The 19,504-nt window shown below is 46.2% G+C and overlaps 1 protein-coding gene across 8 annotated transcripts in view; it reads left to right on the forward strand.

Moving 5' to 3' along the window:
• Positions 1–19,504, forward strand: part of T3dh (Type III alcohol dehydrogenase) — a 175,513-nt gene that overhangs the window by 110,190 nt on the left and 45,819 nt on the right. For 7 of the 8 annotated variants that reach the window (XM_084586248.1, XM_084586246.1, XM_084586242.1 and 4 more), the window contains one exon: positions 5,992–6,070. In XM_084586248.1, the coding sequence (XP_084442374.1) occupies positions 5,992–6,070 (79 nt within the window). Of the gene's footprint in view, positions 1–4,438; positions 4,540–5,991; positions 6,071–19,504 lie in introns of all 8 variants that reach the window. The other variant, XM_084586250.1, reaches the window with a different exon arrangement.

Consider the following 19,504-nt stretch of genomic DNA (forward strand, 5'->3'; position numbering starts at 1 on the left):
CATGCTTGAAAAGCCATGCCCTCTGCCGACTACAAATATCCCTCCGTAGAGCGAGCACACCAACACACTCCCTCAACAGCACCGTGCGTCCTAAGACACTCTCAGGCGATGAACAAGCCATTGATGTGTGGGCTCCATTGTGCCTCCGGTACCCCCCTTCAGCTTACTGCATGCAACATGCTGTTCCTCCAAAAATTCGCTGTTTTCTACTGAAGCCACCGCACAGGGCAAGCCACAGAAGGAGCATGCCGCCACTTGAGCCCGGCCGTGGGCAAGCTCACCATTAGCGGTAAAATGAGTGCCTCAACTGTGCACTCGGATAGACTCCGAAGCATACTTCAGTTATCCGGTGACGACTTGAACTGCGCCTGCGCCACAGAAGAGTAATGCATTGATCAACTACAGTACTTGTTATCCATGCCCAGTGTGAGAGGCAAGAGGCTAGCCATTGTCACACCCATAAAATGGTAATGTAATGTGCCAAAAGTTCCGGGTCTCTGTCACTCTCAACCAATGCTTTAGAGAAAGATTTAGTGCATCCTTGTTGTATCCACTTTCGTGTGAGATTCTCGAGAATACTCAAGCTGCTGGAGGAGCGATTCGAGTGGAGGTTGCTTTCTGAAATAAAAAACAGGCCACTTGGAGTAGAAGTAAGGCTTGTTCATGGATAGGTGTGACTAGCATCCTGCACATGGCACTTTCTAAGGGACCTGTAAAGTGCTACGAAGTCACGAGATACCCTCACTAATATCGCCTCCTGGTAGACACTTTGTGGGATACACAGAATCTCTTAAATGCCATGTGGAAAGACTCAGTGATAAGGGCGACGATAAGCTCTCACATGAGTCATGTATGCTTTTTATTTGCACGAAAATTGGTCCAGCAAAAACACCCATGGCTTGAAAATGACGAGTGTTTTGCATTGTGTTACTTGGAAGAGGAGCCACAGCTGCTTTGAGTAGCTGGAACAGTGTGCATAGTAACCATGCTGCAGGGTCTCCTTCTCATCCATGGGGTAGTAAAAGGCCAGTGCCTGCCCTCAGTTGTGAACTAGTTGCGACCTTCTGGGAATCGTTATTGGCTTTATAATACAAGTGAGAAGCAAGACATGCAGTCTCGTTACTTTTGGCAAAGACTGTACTTATCGGATTTGAATCCAACCGCCGCCAGCTGCAGTTCGACAGAGGCAAAATGAAGTGGCATCTGTGTGCTGTGCGATGTCTGTGTATATGAAGAATCATAGGTGGTCGAAACTTCCGGAGCCCTCCACTGCGGCATCTCTCATGGCCTGAGTCGTTTTGGGACGTTAAGCCCTGCATCATCATCATCATCATCAGCCGGACTATACCAACTACAGGGCGAAGGCCTCCCCAATTCACCTCCAGTTAGCCCGGTCCTGTGCTATCTGCATTCACTTGACCGCCGCGAGCTTCCACCTAGTTTTCTGCCGCCCTCTGCTACGCTTTCCTTCCCTTGGAATCCAGTTTGTTACCCTAAGCGACCATCGGTTATCCTCTCTTCGTGCTACATGTCCTGCCCATGCCCATTTCCTCTTCTTGATTTCCACGAATGTGAGTGACTTGAGTAATTTCTCTGACCCACTCTGCATGCTTCCTATCTCTTAACATTACCCCTACCATTTTCCATTCCAAAGCCTTCTGTGTTGTTTTCAACTTAAATAGGACCCTTTTCGTTAACCTCCATGACTCAGCCCATAGATGAGCTCCAGTAGGATGCAACTGTTATACACTTTCCTCATGAGCGATACCGGCCAGCTGCTAGTCATAATCTGCGAGTGCTTGCCAAATGCGCTCCATCCCAGTCTCATTCTTCTTGTTATTTCTCTTTCATGATCCGGATCTGCGGTTACTACCTGTTCTAAGATATTCATCTACGACTTCCTATCGGTCATTCTTTGTAGCTTTGTAGCCAGAGCTACTTAGCAAGTCAATGTCATCAACAAATCGCAGATTACTGAGATATTCTCCATCTACCGTTATCGCTAACTGCTCCCATTCCAAGTCTCTGTATACTTCCTCTAAGCAAGCTATGAATAGCACTGGGGAGATTGTATCTCCTTGCCTAACACCTTTCTTAATTGTAATTTTATCACTTTCCTTTGTTTATGGAGAACTATAGTTGCTATGCAGCCGCTATAGATATCTTCCAGCACTTTCACATATGGTTCACCTAACCTTGCAAACCAAACCAACCCAAGCCTTTGCACTTAACACATGCGATGCTTCACTCTTGCAGGGCATCTAGCAACTGGGAAAACCGGGAATTGTAATGGAAAATGTCAGGGAAACCAGTAAAAATTTCACCAAGTCAGGGAAAATGGCAAGATATATTCTGCAGTGCAATTATTTTTAAGCTGGTGCATAACAAGTATGTTCTTTATGCACTCTTTTTTTTTTTTTTTTTTAGTTGTCTCTCCAGCAAGGGAAGACACGAAATATTACTTTGGCGCGCCAGCGCATGGCTGAGCTGCCACAATAGAAGAACCAGTACGCGCGTGAGATGGGTATCCAATAAAATGATGCGGGAGCACTGCGTAAGAGTAGTACGCGATCAAGAGCAGGAATAATCGCGCCGCCAGTGCAAAAGTGTTCGGTGAGCTGCGCTTCCAGACGCACATGCAGCCATATTGAATTGGATTGGCTGATTGCAGGGTAGGCAGCTTGCAAAAGATGGACTCGCATGCTCTGAGGTTAATTTTCATTAAGCTTTTGACGTTCTTAACAGCCATTAATACTAATGACAGCCTTTTCACTGTTGTAAATCACAGAATATTGTTAAGGACGACAAGGAAGAAGAAGCCTGGCAGTGGCGCGGGAAGGAGCGCTCGCGCTAGGCCCGCGAACATTCATTAAACGTCATCTACCATCGCCATCGGTCATGTTCTGTCTCCTGTCTTCATCGGCTTACCGCTTCGTAGCATTTGGTGGAGGTGCGGGGTACGACATCCCCATCCTCGCCTTGGAGCATCGAGGCCATCTTCAAGCCGGGACCATCACCGAGGGCCCAGGGACATCGCCGAGCAGCTTCGCCCCAGCCCTTCAAGCCCAGACCTGAACAACTACCACCGCCCAGCCCCCAGCCCGGACCTGAAGACAAGGAGAACAGACATACGAATCAGAACCGAGACGAAGGACCCGAAAGACCCGAATGACCCGAAGGAACCGATGGACACGAACACGCAACCCCCACCCAAGCTGCCCGACGTGACCTCGAGCCATCGGTCCCATGGACTCTGGTGACTGATGGTTGACAGCTCCAAGGGAGGCGGATCACCCACACATCAGACATCATACCGGCAAGCCGTTCTATTCTTCCTTCTTCCTCTTCTTCTTCAAGCATCCAGACACGCCCATCATCATGCCATAAAATCATTAACATCGCTAAACTTGCTCGTCCACGATCGGGACGATCGCTCGGTGGCCCCGGGTCATGTTACGGACGACAAGGAAGAAGAAGCCTGGCAGTGACGCGGGAAGGAGCGCTCGCGCTAGGCCCGCGAACATTCATTAAACGTCATCTACCATCGCCATCGGTCATGTTCTGTCTCCTGTCTTCATCGGCTTACCGCTTCGTAACAATATGATTAATAAATAGCTTTTTATTGTGAGTTGCTCACTTATGCTCATTATCATCAGCAACTACATTTTTTAGCCTCTTCACTCGTCAGAGAATTTGAACTGAAATAATCAGGGGAAACCTGGAAAAGTCGGGGATTTTGAAAGTAGGGGTTTGCTTGACACCCTGTCTTGCAAGAATTGCATGAGTTCTCGAGAAACAGGTGGGCTTTCTTAACGCCAGGTAACTGCCATTATTCCTTGTTACTGCAGTTCGTCTTTGTTTTGTGTAGCTTTGATGGCCTCAGTCAGCTGTTTTTTGCTGCTGACATGGCATTGATTATAGACCTTGCTTTTTTTTCTTTATAGGTCTGTGCTTGCATCTTTTGGTTGCTTGAGTGGGTTTTCTTCAGTATTTCTGCTTTCCAATGTGCTTTCTCCCCCTTTATCATTCATGGAAAATTTTCCTCCATTTGATGGTTTGAATAATACTTGCCTTAGTTGGTGCATGTTCCCTTGAAAAAATATAGCGCCAAAACAGACAACATGCAGATATAGAGACAGGACAGGTGCAATTGGCAGCAGCTGCTTTATCACTGCAATATAAGGCATAGGAATCCAGAGAAGAGGAACCAAAAACATGCACGCGAGGAGTACATAATCTCAGCTGCACACAGAATCTATTTAAAAACGGCCTTTCGTTGGTGTGCATTGCAATAGATGGTGTGCTTACACAATCACTACATTTTTCATTGATATAGCAGGCCTCCAGTAGTTCCCAGGCTACCTTATTCCTGCTCCTGCTTAAGAATTTTTTTTCCTTCAACCTTGCTTCACACAAGTTCTTGTCTTTTCCCCTGCAGGTTTTGCAGTGCTGTGACAGATGGGGTGCAGTCCCATTCTGCTAGGCGATCATTAACACATTGGCCAGTCTGGGCGATGTACGTCCTCCCGCATGTCAAAGGTATCTGATAAATGCCGTCGACAGCATATTTCACAAACGCATCTGCCTGCTTTTTTTTTTTCCACATTGCTTTTTGTTGACCTTGTTGGGGTCAGTTTTACAACACAGGGAAGCAAGTTTTTTCTGGGTGGAAAACACCACAAGTACTTTATACTTTGCTGCAGTGGGCTTCAAATTATGTGCTACCTAATGAGTATAAGGGATCACGACTGGTCTACTTTTTTGTTTTATAGCTTTGTTCTTAATACTATCTTAAACATATCTTTCCTCTTCTTTTTCAGTAAGGCTTTAGCGACTGCATTTATAATCGAGGTTGGATACCCAGCCTGTTCCAACTTTTGAATCTGTGCCTGAAAACTTACCGGTACTTTATGGCAGTAAGAATTTTTTTAGTGAAGCATCAAGACACATTTGAGCAATCACGCTTAACAGTTTTCTAATGGGCAAACCCAAATGGCCACTCGCGCAGAAAGAATTAAGCGCGTGAGTGGCCTCCTAACAGGAGGGTTTTATCACCTCTTTATGGAATCTGTAGAGGGGTTAAGGTGGGGAGTATGCACAAGTTCATATTTTCCGTGGGAGTCTGCCCAAAAAAGTAGATATAGAAATACAGTGCTTTGAAGATAAGGACAAAACAAGTGAACAGCATGTGCGCCGTGCATTAGAGCACGTGCTGTCCACTCTGTTTTGTCCTTGTCTTCTAAGCGCTGTATTTCCATGATGGTGAACCAACTCGCCTGAACATCTACCCTAAAAATGTAGTGATTGCGTAAGCACACAGTCTATTGCAATGCATAATAATGAAAGGGATTTTTAGATAGACGTGTGTGCAGTTGAGATTATGTACCCCTCACATGCATGTTTTTGGCTCCTCCTCTCTGGATTCCTGTGCCTTATATTCACTTCCATCTGCTGTGAATAAGCAGCTGCTGCAAGTTGCCCTGTCTCTCTATCTGTGTGTTGTCCATTTTGGCGCTACATCTTTTGATGGTTTGAACATTTTTGTTGATACTTGATTGTGCATGCACACTGTTGAGAGCATGGGATCAGAACTGAAAAATGGTATGGGCCTTCTCAGCATCCTTCACGGTAGGAAGGTGGTGGAGCTCCATTAAAAGTAGCAGGACCACCTGTGAGACATCATCACCACACTGGCATTTCAGCCCACTTGGAGCCAGGGAGAAAGCAGTCCAACCAGCATCTGAAATGGCTTAGCTAGGTTGGTCAGCTGATAGCCACCAGGGCTGGCACAAAGCTCAGAGAAGCGATGCCGTGTCATCAGTCTGAGAAGGGGCTGCATGTTTGTCACTTGTGCACCAGAGGACTTACCATCCGGGCCACACCTTCTTTTGAGAGCCCGTGTGAGCGTCCAAATGGGCTCTGGCTGGGATAAATGTGGAGTGTTGATTTTGTATGAGTGATCTGATTTTTTTTCCTTTTTCTGGGCTGCAGCCACGGCATGTCCTACCCCATTGCTGGCCAGGTGAAGGACTACAAGGCAGCCGAGTATGTCACCAACCACCCCATTATCGTGAGTCTTCGTTTCTTTTTCCAAACAGATATGCACCATGTGGCAGCTCCCTGCCACATGGTGCATATGGACTGCCTCCTGATTGAGCGGAGTGGGGGTGGACTGGCACATGTGGGTGTGTGTGTTTTTTTATATTGAGCGGGAGCAGTGCTGGTCACAAAATAGAGTTTATCACAGAAAAAGCACATGTACACACACAGTGCTGTGTCAGATCCGGATTGTTGGTTTAAGATCATGGTGGAAACGGTGCTCATACAAAACGAAGCAAAAACACGACACAGGCACTGACTAGCTACTGGCATCGGTTTAGCAAATACAGAAGTATACTCCCTCGAAAACACACAAACTAATCAAATCACTGCACAAAAAGATGGCGAAATAAAAGGCGCATGCTCAGCTCAGGAGAAATTAACCGCCAAAAAAGAATAAATGAGCCTAATAAAAGAGGTGAACGGGTGATAAGAAACAAGAAAAATTATAACAAGAGTAAAAGAAATTTTAAATTGCGGCATCTCAAGGGTGAAAGGAAATGTGACAAATGTCCCATTTCCTCCCACCCATCTGTTAAGGAAGATGTGTGTACTGTGCGACACCACGGACCCCGAGCACCCACGCTTAGCCGTGCATGGCATCGCCTTGTTCGGGGAAAAGGGAATCCTGGTGGTTGAGCCGATGCTGAGCGTTTGGACCTTTAAACCACACAACAGTAAATGTAGAACTGCAACGATACAAAGAGCGCGATCTCGTCGCTAATGAGCTGATGTCATCTCGAAATGCTTGCGGGGGAGACGTGCGGGAAAAAAACAAAAACTGGGATTTTCATCATGAAGCTGGACTTTTTGTTTTTTTGCTTGTTTTTTTTTATCTTTATCGCTTCCTCTTTTATGTCTGCCAACCCCAGCATCGAATGTAAACGAGCAGTCATAACATTCTGCTATGTGAGCAAGTGAGGTGACGAATGAATGGGCAGAACTGAGTTGCTTTGAATTTCAAACATGGCATCTACCAATTTTGTGGTGTTGTAGGCTGGTAGAAAGAACGTTTTGCACCTTGTGAGTCCTCCGGTAGTTTTGAAAAGGAAATTAGAAACAAGGCTTTTTTTGTTGTCGAGTTACCGCACTGTTGGTTCAGTCAGTGACACGCAGGCTTTGAGTAAGGTTTGAAGAAGCTAGATATTCTTCCTTCTCGAGAATTGAATTTATTGAATAATTCGCACAGGTCTGTCGAGCCTCGAGGGTGTCTGCTAAAGAAACTGCTGAGGCTAGGCCCCATTCAGTTTTTGGAGGCAACACAAGGGGATTTCATATGCTACAAAAGTCTAAGGAAGTGTGTTACTTTGTAGCTACTTAAGCTGCAATTTCTCTAGTTTGTTTTAAATAAAAGCGGCATATTCGCTCATTAAACGTCTTGTTGAAATTTTAAAGCCCTTTTTTCTATGTTTATTATATTCAAGCCACCTTACTGCTTTTGCAGGACGTTAATTTGCCTGTCACCGTTGTATCACTATGAAATCTTATATTTAGTATTTGAAAAATACAGCTATACAATTTTTGATTACAATTTGCTGTTGTGAATCAGATATAAATTTGCAAAATCATTGAAATTCCACCAATCAAAAGGAACTTTGGGAGTGATATTTTTCTTACCTTCAAAAAATTTATAGATAGAAAACTGTTCTCATTGTGCATCCAATGAAGGAAATGACATATTGCCTATATTGCTCACTGCTTTGTGACATATATACTGACATCAAATAGGGACACAAAAACACCCGTATATTTCAAATGCATGACTTGCAAAAATTCAGCCAAACCAGATAGGCAGGAATTAATGCTATATTTAAAAACATAACCAAGTGTGAAATTCTAGGCCACCTGGTTTTAATGTTGTCACGTGGAAGTATTTATTGAGACCTGCGCTGCGATGGGCGGAACTCAGCGCAGAGACTTCAAGGATGGTCCAGCATCCACACTGTCAGCATTATCATCTTCGAGAGCGCACCACTTCGTCATCCACACGTCTTTCGGTAACACTATCCCTGTTTGCATAGGCAACGTCCTGGTGCATGTTAGGTATGCGATGTGGAGTGGGAATAAAGCGGCTTAAGGTGGGCCACATGGACTATTTCGAAGACTGGTGTAGCACACGGAGACTTTGGTTGGCGTGGTGTAATCTCATAAGTTATGGTGGTCATTGGGCGTAATACATGATAAGGACCTGTGTAGCGCGGCAGTACTTTTTCACACAACCCCACACAGTGTGACAGGAGCCAGAGCAAGACGAGCGATCCGGGAGGGTAGGGATGATTATGGTGGTGAGCGTCGTAGTGGTGTTTTTGATCGCCTTGGGAGGCAGATAGCTTGTGACGAGCAGTCTGGCTGGCGGAATTGGGCGATGTTTTCACGGGTATAAGTAATGACGGGGCTGACTGCAGGAAGCAAAGTGTCAAGGGGCGGTAAGGGGTCTCTTTTAAAGAGAAGATAGAATGGAGAGCACCCAGCAGTATTATGGCGTGAATAGTTTTATGCGAAGGTGACAAATGGCAGACGCGGTGACCATCAGGTACATACATGGCAAGTATGTCTGTGAGTGTGCAGTGGAGATGTTCCTTAAGGCCATTCGTCTGAAGGTGAATTTGTGACCAATGGAGCATAAAGTATTTCATCAAGAGAAGCAGTGACCACATTGGGTAAGTAGTTGAAGGAAGTCGACAACTTCATTGTCACAGCTGGCTGGAATAGCAATCACGTACTGCATGGCATAATCTGTGGCCACAGTGGTCCATTTGTTTCCCGATGAGAACTCAAGTAGGTGAAGGCAAACATGATGAAACGACTCAGTCGGGATGAAGATCGGCTGCAAGTGTCCAGAAGACAAAATGGGGGCTTTTTGCGACATTTAGAGAGGCTGCAAGCGGCCACAAAATGTATGATGGAGCGATAGAGTCCAGGCCAGAAGAAATGCCGGCGCATGCGGTCATATGTGCATGAGAGACCAAGGTGACCAGCTGTAGGAACATCGTGAATTTGTTTGAGGATGGCAGAGCGTAGGTGTTGGGGAATGGCCAGCAAGTGTACAGTGCCGTCAGGTCGCATGTTGGGGCAGTACAGCTTGTTCCCATGCAGTAAGAACATGGCGAGGGAAGAGTCGGTGTGAAAGCTGAGGGCTGGGCCTAAGTGCTGTTCGTCAGCAATATGGGAGAAGTCAGATACAGACACAGGCATCCTTCTCATAGTCTGTAGGATAAGGGAATCAAAGGGTTAATGTGACAGGCAGTCTGGATCTTGGTGGAGCAAACCAGATTTGTGGACAACGGAAAAGGTATATTCCTGCAAGCACAGCAGGGTCCTTGAGGGAAGACAGCCAACGCAAGGGTTGGTGATAACAGTGAAGGATCAGCCAAACAAATAAGGTCAGAATTTCCCAATGGCTCAAAAGAGAGCCAGGTACTCCTGTTTCGCAATAGAATAGTTCTGCTCCGCTGAAGAAAGGAGGCGGCTGGCGTACGAACTCACGCAGTATTGGCCGCATTGTCGCTATGCAAGAATGGCATCAATCTCGTGGCCACTGGCGGCGGTGCGAAGTTCCGTCGTGGCAGACGAGTTCAAATGGCCAAGACAGAAAGGTTGCTGAGAAGTGATGAGGCTGGAGAATGCATTATCCTGCTCTGGTCCCCAAAAGCAACGAATGTCTTTCTTCAGCAGATTGGTGAGAGGCTAACGACTGCTGCGAAGTTTGGAACGACAAAAATAAGAACAAACAGGACATCACTGGGTGAACGGGAAGATGGAAAAGTACTAACAGCACTTTGTCAGGTTCGGGCTGAAGGCTGGTGGCATTCACCAAATGACCAAGCATTTTAAGTTCGTGGTGGCCAGAACTGCATTTCTTTAAATTCAGTTGAAGTCCAGCACAGCGGAAAAGTTCCAAGATGGACAAGAGGCGACAGAGATGGCTTTCAAATGAGGGCAATAAAACAGTCACAACATGCAAGCAACATTAACAAGTCGTCCACTTAAAGCCACGGAGTATGGAGTCCATCATTCGTTCAAACGCGTCAGGGGCAATACAAAGTCCAAAAGGCAATACCTTAAATTGGTAAAGTTCATCGGGCGTGACGAAAGCAGTCTTCTCGCGGTCTGGTTCGTCAACAGAGGTTTTCCAATAGCTGCAACAATATTAACAAAAATCTTTCTGCTAAAGCATGTCCCCTTAAGCTTAATGGCGTATTGTATCAAGTGCAAGGCTGCTGTAATATATGCGGAGTGAGTGCACAAGCAAGAAGATTGGCTGCAAAGATCCCTCACTTCATCCTTGGCTCCCCAGGGAATTGAGAGACAAGTGGCAATATTAAGTACATCATAGTAGGAATCAATGCCAAAGTCACCGCAATCTGGACTGCACTGACTTTTGCTTAAAAATGAAAAGTCACTGCTCCCCAGATGGTCGAAATTGCTCCAGAGCTCTTCATATGGCACCTCCCACAATATGGCTGAGCTCCCACAATAGAAGAACCAATACGCATGTGAGGTGGGTACTCAACAAAATATGCGAAAGCCCTGCGTAGGAGTATTAGGCAACAAAATCAGAAATAACCGCGCCGATCGGCGAGCTGTGCTGCCAAGATACAGGTACATTGTAGCCAAGCGCGTGCGTGCGCAGTTATATTGGATTGAATTGGCTCGGCTGTTTGTGTGGTGGAGGGCTTGCATGCTCTGAGCCGCCATGAATAAGGTTCTTTCAGCTGACATTTTGTCCTTAGATTTCCCCAAACGCATTGAACGCCATGTTTTTTGCCTTTTAATTTTCAGTAAACTTTTAACATTCTTAACGGCAATTAACAATAATGACAGCCTTTTAACTAATGTAAATTGCAGAATATGATCGTCCTTATTGCGCTGTTCCCCATTATGTTTGATTAATAAATAGCTTCAGCTGCTACATTATGAGCCTCTTCACTCGTCAGGTAATTTGATCTGAAATAGTCAGAAAAACCTAGAAAAGTCAGGGACTTTGAAAATAGTGGTTCGCTAGAGTGATTCATGCTCGTAAACTTGTATAAGTGCAACAGAGACGACACAACAGGCAAGAGATGTCGTCTCTGCTGCACTTATTTAAGTTACGTGTTCTTCATTGTGTAAACGTGTAATATTTGTGTTGGAGACGTGATAGCACGGTTAGTGCTCACCCCATTTTAAAAGAACAGGCATGTATGCTGTTACAGATGTTAACCTGTCTTGGAGGGCACCACGGATGGCCCTTCTATGTGTATACGTATATTGCTGCGACTAATTTATTAAAGGGCCTTTTTTTCGTTCGGCTACTGGCGTTGTACTTGCTTGGCTGGCTGCATGTTCCTCTGCTTTGCGTGTGCCAGCCGATGATACAACAGATGGCGACGAGGATAAACAGGAGTGGATACCAATAAGCGTCAAGACGAGCCTGCTCCAGCCATTCTATGAAAGCAGTGGGGAAGGATGTTTGAAAATTATCTGCTGGCCTCGGGGAACAACGCCCACCCTACTGCTCGTCGGGAAGACCTGTATTTCTTGGGCGGGGAAGGGCAGCGCATTGTCTATGCATTGCCGAAAGAATAGTCATCAGCCTCAGCAGGAAAACAGCAAGACAAGGAAGTGGCTGATAAGACAACGACCAGACATGATTAATTTGACATCACCATGGCAAAGCTCGAAGAATATTTCGTTGCCATGACTAGTGTCATTGTTGAGGAGCAACGGCTCCGCAAGCATGTTCAGCTGCCAGGTGAATTCATAGATTCGTTCGTCACAGCTCTTCGAAAGCTTTCTGTTACATGTGCCTTTGGTGCGCAAGTGGAAGAATTTATTCAGAACCAGCTTGTAGAAAAGACTGGCCACCACCAGCCATGGGCGTGACTGCTGCTAGAAGGTTCTGCTCTGACATTGCAAAGAGTGCTCGATCTTACCAGAACAATAGAAACGACAGAACACCATTTGCTGCAACTAATTCCTCGTACAGGTGTTCACTTAATCGAGCGTCATGAGTCACCAGCTGTGCAACCAGAGCGTTCTGCAGTCTCGAGGGCAGTGCCAGGCCAGCCAACAACCAATTCTAGAGTTTCTGCTGCGGCTCCCCACGGCACATAGCAAGTTCTTCAACGAGCAGAGCTAGAACAGAGGCGTGTAACAAATGCGGTAAGTTTGGTCATTCGAACATATGTGCAGAAGTCTGGGAGAGCCCAGGCAATTTCTGGCCATTCGAAAAGTCACTGCCGAAAATGACATTAAAGTTATGACAGTTTTTTTGCCTTGGGCCAAGCCATACAACAGGAATACAGGTGGACATGCAAGTGCATGCTGTCACTGTTTCACTGTTAGTGGACACTGGCTCTGCGGTATCAATTTTATCTGCAACAACATTCAAGAGGCTGAACTTTTCGGTTTCATTGCAACCATCTACAGCCTCCGATTTTTCACACAATCGTTTTGTTGTGTGGGGATGTTTCGTCGCTGCCGTTGTATTCCACAACCATTAGGCAAATGTGCTGTTCCATGTCGTGCCTGTAGGAACGGACGGCCTGGGGTTGGACGCCGTCGTCGCTCTGCGTCTGCAGATCGATGTCAGGTGCGTAAACTGCATGACACGTTCGTATGCGCCTCAGGGCATTCCCAGCAAATTGCACACTGACTTTGCATACTTTTTCGATGGGAAGCTAGGTCTGGCTAAGAATTTCATTCACAAGGTGCGAGTTTGTGAAGGCGCAACGCCAGTTGTTGCGGAATTGCGGCAATTGCTGTTAGCACTAAGAGACCAAGTCTCCGAGGAACTAAAGCATCTTATTGTGAGGGTATCATTGCAAAAATTGACAACTCTAAATGGGTATCCCCGCTTGTCATTGTGTGAAAAAAGGATGGGTCAACACGCATATATGCTGATTTACGCGAGCCTAACAAGGCAATTGTCGTCAACAAGTTTCCGCTGCCACACACAGAAGAGCACCTGAATAAGCTGCATGATGCAAAATACTTTTCGAGATTAGATTTAGCTGCAACCCAAGTTTTATTAAGCCCAGGAAGCCGAGATTTAACCGCATTTATTATGGGCCAAGGATTGTACCGATTCCAACGTGTATGTTTTGGCCTCGCTTCAGCACTGGCAGTTTTTCAAAAAATGTTGACTACGATTTTGCAATCGTGCGGAAATACCTTCTGCTAATAGATGACATCATTTTTGGCAGCTCACTTGATGAACATAATGCGAACCTCAGGCAAGTTTTGCATCGCATCAGTGATAACGGGCTCGTGAGTCATCTCGGTCATCTCGTGAGTGATGAGGGCCTGCGATCACTGCAGAGTAGCATTGATGCCATTCAGAATGCGACTGCGCCGACGGACAAGGCAACATTACGTTCCTTTCTTGGAATGACAGGCTATTACACTAAGTGTTCCGCGATACACTGAGATGGTCGAACCTCTTCATGAGTTGCTACAAAAAGCTTCAGAGTTTCAGTGAGATTCCAAGTTCCAAACTTGCTTTGATGAATTGCGTCCTTTTTTGTATGACAGGTGCTTGCAGCTGTTTATTCCTGCCCATGAGACCATTGTTTCAGCTGATGCGTCCGGAATTGGCCTCAGAGCAGTACTGCAGCAGTGGCGGGGTCATGAAGTGGTTTTTGTTGCTTTTGCCTCCGGGAGATATACAGACGCAGAAAAGAAGTATTCAACTGGCGAGCTTGAAGCCTTGGCATGCATATGGGCCTGCGAACGTTGGTTTGTGCACCTGTGGGGTCGTTGGTTTATTTTGCGCACAGATCACCAGGGTCCTGGTAACTCTGCTGTCAACATAAGGGGTGGGTCACAGACCTTCAGAATTGCAAGATGGCATGCTCAGCTTCTCGGTTACAACTACACAGCGGAATTTAAGAAGGGCAGTGAAAACGTTGTGGCGGATGCGCTGTCATAGATGCCCCAATCTGCACTCATGGGGCACATGGAGCTGGAAAGGTTTGATGACGCAGTGTTCATTGTTTTGTCATTCATAATTCATGGAGAGTTCGTTGCTGAAACTACACAGGATCAAATGCTGCAGGACGTCATACCGTGGACTACCTCTTCATGGCCTCCAAGTAAGGATCGACGATCATGTGCACACCCCTTTCATCGCATTCGAGACGAGCTGTCTGTCGCTGGACGGATTCTTCTTTGTGGCAAGCAGTGTGTTGTGCCCGCAGCGCTAACTGGGCACTTTCTGGTAGTAGCAGCTCATGAGTGGCACACAGGTATTTTATGAATGAAACAACGGTTACGTGAAAAGTACTAGTGGCCAGGAATGGGCAGACAGGTGGAACATCTGATTCAGTCTTGAAGTTGACAGTAACGAAAACCCATCTGGTTGGGGATATACATGAAGGAGAGGCAAAAGACATCGACCAAGCAAAGAAATATACTTGACGTTTCGGCTCCCACACGGGAGCCTTGTTCACGAGGTACAGGCAGGAAAAGCCTTTTTACAGACAACAAAAGACTTTTCCTCTCTGTACCTCATTGTGAACAAGGTTCTTGTGCAGAAACCGAAACGTCAAGTGTATTCCTTTTCTTGGTCGGTGTCTTTTGCCTCTCCTTCATGATTCAGTCTTGCACATTCTATGGACAAATTGGCACAACCAGTAGTGCCTCCGTTACAGCCAGTGGAGTTCCCTTCATGCCCTTGGAAGAAATTAGGCATTGATATAGTTGACCATTTGCATATGCAAATTACCAGTTTGCCATCACACAACTGAAATACAACAAATGGCCCGAAGTTCGTTTCATGGCTAGCGTCACGTCTTCTAACATCACATGGTTTCTATGCAGTGTATTCAATAGGGAAGGCTACCCTGAAAAACTTGTGACCGATCATGAGCCACAGTTCAAATCAACCGAGTTTGAAAAATTCCTGCAAGAAAGAGGTATAAAGCATACTTTTTCCGCTGTCTATCATCCACAAGCGAATGGACAGATCGAATGGTTTAACAGTGTGCTGAAGGATTACGTCCAGGTATTTTTTCAGGAAAAGCTGCCCAGGATGCCATCACTGAGTACATTGGAATATACCGGTGCACCACACACACAATGACAGGTGAAAAACCTGCCCTGCTTCTGCATGGTCGTCACCCAAGAACTAAGCTGGATTTAGTCAGAGCTCCTGGTGCCCAGTTCTTCCAGAGGCCGGACATTGAGTTGCAAGCACCAGCAGGCAAGCAAACAGTACACAGGTAGGCGACGAGTTGCCAAGAATGCGACGCTTCACCCAGGCCACTGAGAACGGGTCAAGTTGCCAGGGCATATTCACAAAGGTGCTGCTAGGTATTCCCAGCCCCTCACTGTTGTTAAACAGTGGCACCAAGACACCTACGAACTGGAAGATGGTCGCAGGTGGAACCGAGAGCGTTTAGTGACGTACCCTAGGGAGCACCCTGAGCATCTGCCCGCTGCTGTTGCAAGTTTTCAGTTTGGCGCTACCCGGAACTCTCTTGGGCCACCTCAGACAACACAACCACCAACAACACAAAGCAGCGCAGCTGAAGCATCACCAGAAGTGAGAACAGAGCCATCAGCAATTTTGCGATGTCAACGCAAGGGCGAAGGCAACCCGCGTGGTTCTCGGACTATGAAGTGTGATTTGTGACAATGTGAAGCAGTCAGGTGAGCCACCATCTTGGCTCATTTTTTTATTTTTTAGAAGGGGAGATGTTATAATTATGTTAACCTGTCCTGGAGGATGCCACGGGTGGCCCCTATATGTGTATATATTGCTGCGACTAATCTATTAAAGGGACTTTTCTTCGTTCAGCTACTGGCGTTGTACTTGCTTGGCCGGCTGCATGTTTTGCATGTGCCAGTCGGCCATACAACATATGCAAACAACAATCTGCATGGAGATTTGGTAGACAAAAGCCATTAATGCTGTCCTATAACATTTTTAAAGGTGTCGTTTAAGTGTCCACCTTATATTTTTCTGACCGCCATCTACGGCAGCGACGGCGGCTTCTCGAGGAACAAGCTACAGGGGCCCTCGTAATGTTTTGAAGCGTAAGCTTCATTACGGACACCAATTCGAGTCTTCAGAGTCAGTGTCGGTGGGTGCGAACTCAGGCCTCTCCTTTCATGTTGGTGGGTGACATTAATCAGCCTGCAATGACATTTGAATTCACGTTACCCCTGTGCCATGAGCAGGGGCTGCCAACTTGGGTCACTCCTTTTATATGGGAGGTTGGTATCAGAGTCAGCCTGTCAGAACCCTTTGCATTCACGCTACCCCTAGAACACGCATGCACGTCCATACGGCTCAGTTAAAGTGGGACTTTATATGTTGGCTAGTAACTTACGCTCTTGCGTCATACTCATAAAGTGTCCCCAATGATGTAGCACCCAACACTGATAGGCCGTGATAGGGGAATAATGTTGCAGGCAAAAGAAGCTTCCACCTCTATCCGGGTTTAACTAGAGCTAAACTGCAGCTAACTTTGCGATATGAAGTGATCTCGTTAGGTGAGACAACCCGCAGACGAATGAGCGCTCGGCTGCCTCAGCTACATATGCCAGAGCTATCCCTGTCATTTTCTGCTCAAGACGTCGGCAATGCTGACTAGGCCCACTATGCCGTTGCTGCATTTTCTAGAGAACGAGGTCTTATCGAAATACTGCGTTAAATATGTACAGACAGAACGCGTGGCGTGTATAGACTGTTCCCAATTCAAGTTATTGATCATTTCGCTCTTTATTAACCGGACCTTCGTCACTGTTAATCCGCCCCTAGCTACACCATATAGCATTACGTTTTTCAAACTTAAATGCGTTATAATCCCTAATGGGATTCACAGTACCAAATAAATAAAATAGTTTTGAAAGGTAAAAGGCAAATTTTGATGAAATCGTAAGATGCTAAGTGATTTTTTTTTTTCAGGTACTTGGCTTATTGTATTAGGAGGGAGAAGCAACCACACATTTTGGCCCCTACTTCCCCTAGATAGCACCTCTGGGCTGACCCGACCGGGGGAAACCGGCAGTCTCTTCTCTGGCAGCTAGGCTTATCTTTGTGAGTTGTAGATATCTTGAGTTGCCCTCCATATTTGGTTATAGTAGCAGTGTACAGCTGGTAGGGGCAGGACTCCTTCCTGTCCCGTTCTCTTGTTGGGTTGGTTCAATTACCGGAAAAAAACCCTTTCCTATCTTCAACAAATTATCACCCCCAATACAGAAGAGGGCTGGCTGATGTAACAGGCCAGAAGAAATCTTTCTGAAATACTGCATAACCAGAAAACGCAGCTAGAAATATCTGCCTATTTATAGTATCAAAGTGTCTTACAGGAAGCCTAGCCCCAGTATGTTAAATAGCCAGAATAGCTAATGGTGTCCTGCTGCTCAAAGTTTAAACCAAACATCAATCCTCCAGTCTGAAAAACATTGTCGAGTTGTTTCACTCGAGGACTTCATAGCTCTGACCGAAGAAGAAATGGCAGAAGGGGTCTGCAGGCTAAAAATTTGACTCCAACCATACATGTAGTTTGACCTTCAACAGCAGCACATTGACAGATTCAGTTGAAGTGGGATACATAAAAATAAATATCTGAACGTTCATACCGATTCCAAGAAGATATCAGAGGTACAGACGAAGACAAGTCCACTTGTCGAAACATTGGGTCGGCTTGCGAAGTGAGGCTCCCCTTCTACCCTTGTTCGGTGATCTTTCACACGGAGATACAGCCATGAATCGCAAAAGTGTTGTGGCCGCACAACTTGTTTATTTATTTATTAGAACCTCAAGGGCCCCCAGATGGGACATTACATGAGGGGTGGGCACTTGAATGGCGGTTGACAATGGTTTTTGTAAAGTAATTACAAAGATGATGAGGCTTCTTCGATGGCAGTCTTGAAATGAGCAGGGTCGGAGATTAGGGCAAGGCTGCTGGGAAGGTCATTCCAGTCGCGAGCTGTGTGCACGAAAAAAGACTTCTGGAATGTGGTAGTGCGAGCACGATGTGGGATGACGCTGTTAGAATGGCCTGTGTGGGATGGTCGACATACAGGTTGGATGAGCTGGCTGTCACGAGGTGAACTATGAAAGAACTTGTGATAAAGGCAGAGGCGTGAAATTTGGCGACGGGAAGCGAGAGAAGGAAGTAGAAGTTGAAGCTTTAATGCAGATATGCTAGAATATCTTGAGTAGTTTGATAGGATAAAGCGAGTAGCACGGTTCTGTACAGATTCAAGAGCTGTGATAAGGTTAGTTTGATGCGGATCAAAGATAGCACTAGCGTATTCAAGTTTAGGTCGCACAAGTGTTTTGTAAGTTAACAGTTTTAAGGAAGAAGGAGCCATGCGTAGATTACGACGAAGGTAGCCAATTGTTCGGTTAGATGAATTTATTATGTGGTTGACGTGGTACGTCCATGATAAATCGCTAGTGAGGTTAATACCAAGGTATTTAAAAGATTTAGTGGAAGTAACGGCAGAATCATTAATTTTATAAGCATGCAGAGTATAATTTCGGCGGCGATGGAAAGAAAGTAGTACTGTCTTTGTAGTGTTTAGAGACATTAGCCACGTTGAGCACCATTGGTGTATGCTAGCAAGGTAATTTTGAAGGACAGCAGTGTCGTCGGTGTTAGTTATAGGGCGGTATATTACACAATCGTCTGCGAAAAGGCGTATGGTAGACATTACTGTGGAAGGCAAGTCGTTAATGTATATTGCCGCATAGAAGACGACGCAAAAGATGACGACTGTGGCAACACAAGCGCGAGCTGAAAGAAGAAGGAGGAAGCTTGATCGCAAGACTCGTTCTAGGCCAATAATCAAACCGTCTTATATTTCGACCCTCCTTGGCGTTCTGTCGAGACGTGACACTGGTGGAGGTGCTGGGGTATGCATAAGACTCCTTCCGGCAGTCCACAGCGGATCCCAGACATCGACACTCCTGTCCATCGCACTAGCCGCCGCCTTCTAGGCCTAGCCCCGGAGTACAGCCATCTGCCGAACGACTCTTCTTCAAACACCCAAGTTCGTCAGGTCCCCCAAGCCATGGCACATACCAACCTTACGCCGGTGACTCTTCAGAACACCAAGGTACCAGAGTGCTTTCGCGGGGACGCTTTTGAAGATGTCGAGGACTGGCTTGACCAGTTTGAGCGAGTGGCCAAAATCAATCAATGGAGCGCAGACCAGAAGCTGTCCAATGTTTATTTTGCCCTTCAGGATAATGCTAGAACTTGGTTTGAAAACCACGAGACCAGCTTATCCATATGGAATGACTTCCGCCGCCAGCTGGTAGATACTTTTGCGAGAACGGATCGACGAGAAAATGCGCTGCGCCTGCTTGAAGTGCGCATCCAGAAGCCGAATGAGAGCGTGGCTATGTTTGCGGAAGACATGGCTCGCCTTTTTCGCCGTGCCGACCCTGATATGAGTGAACCAA

Source organism: Amblyomma maculatum, unplaced genomic scaffold (assembly GCF_055883805.1).
Source record: "Amblyomma maculatum isolate TAMU_Amacu unplaced genomic scaffold, ASM5588380v1 scaffold_15, whole genome shotgun sequence".
Taxonomy (NCBI): Eukaryota; Metazoa; Arthropoda; class Arachnida; order Ixodida; family Ixodidae; genus Amblyomma; species Amblyomma maculatum.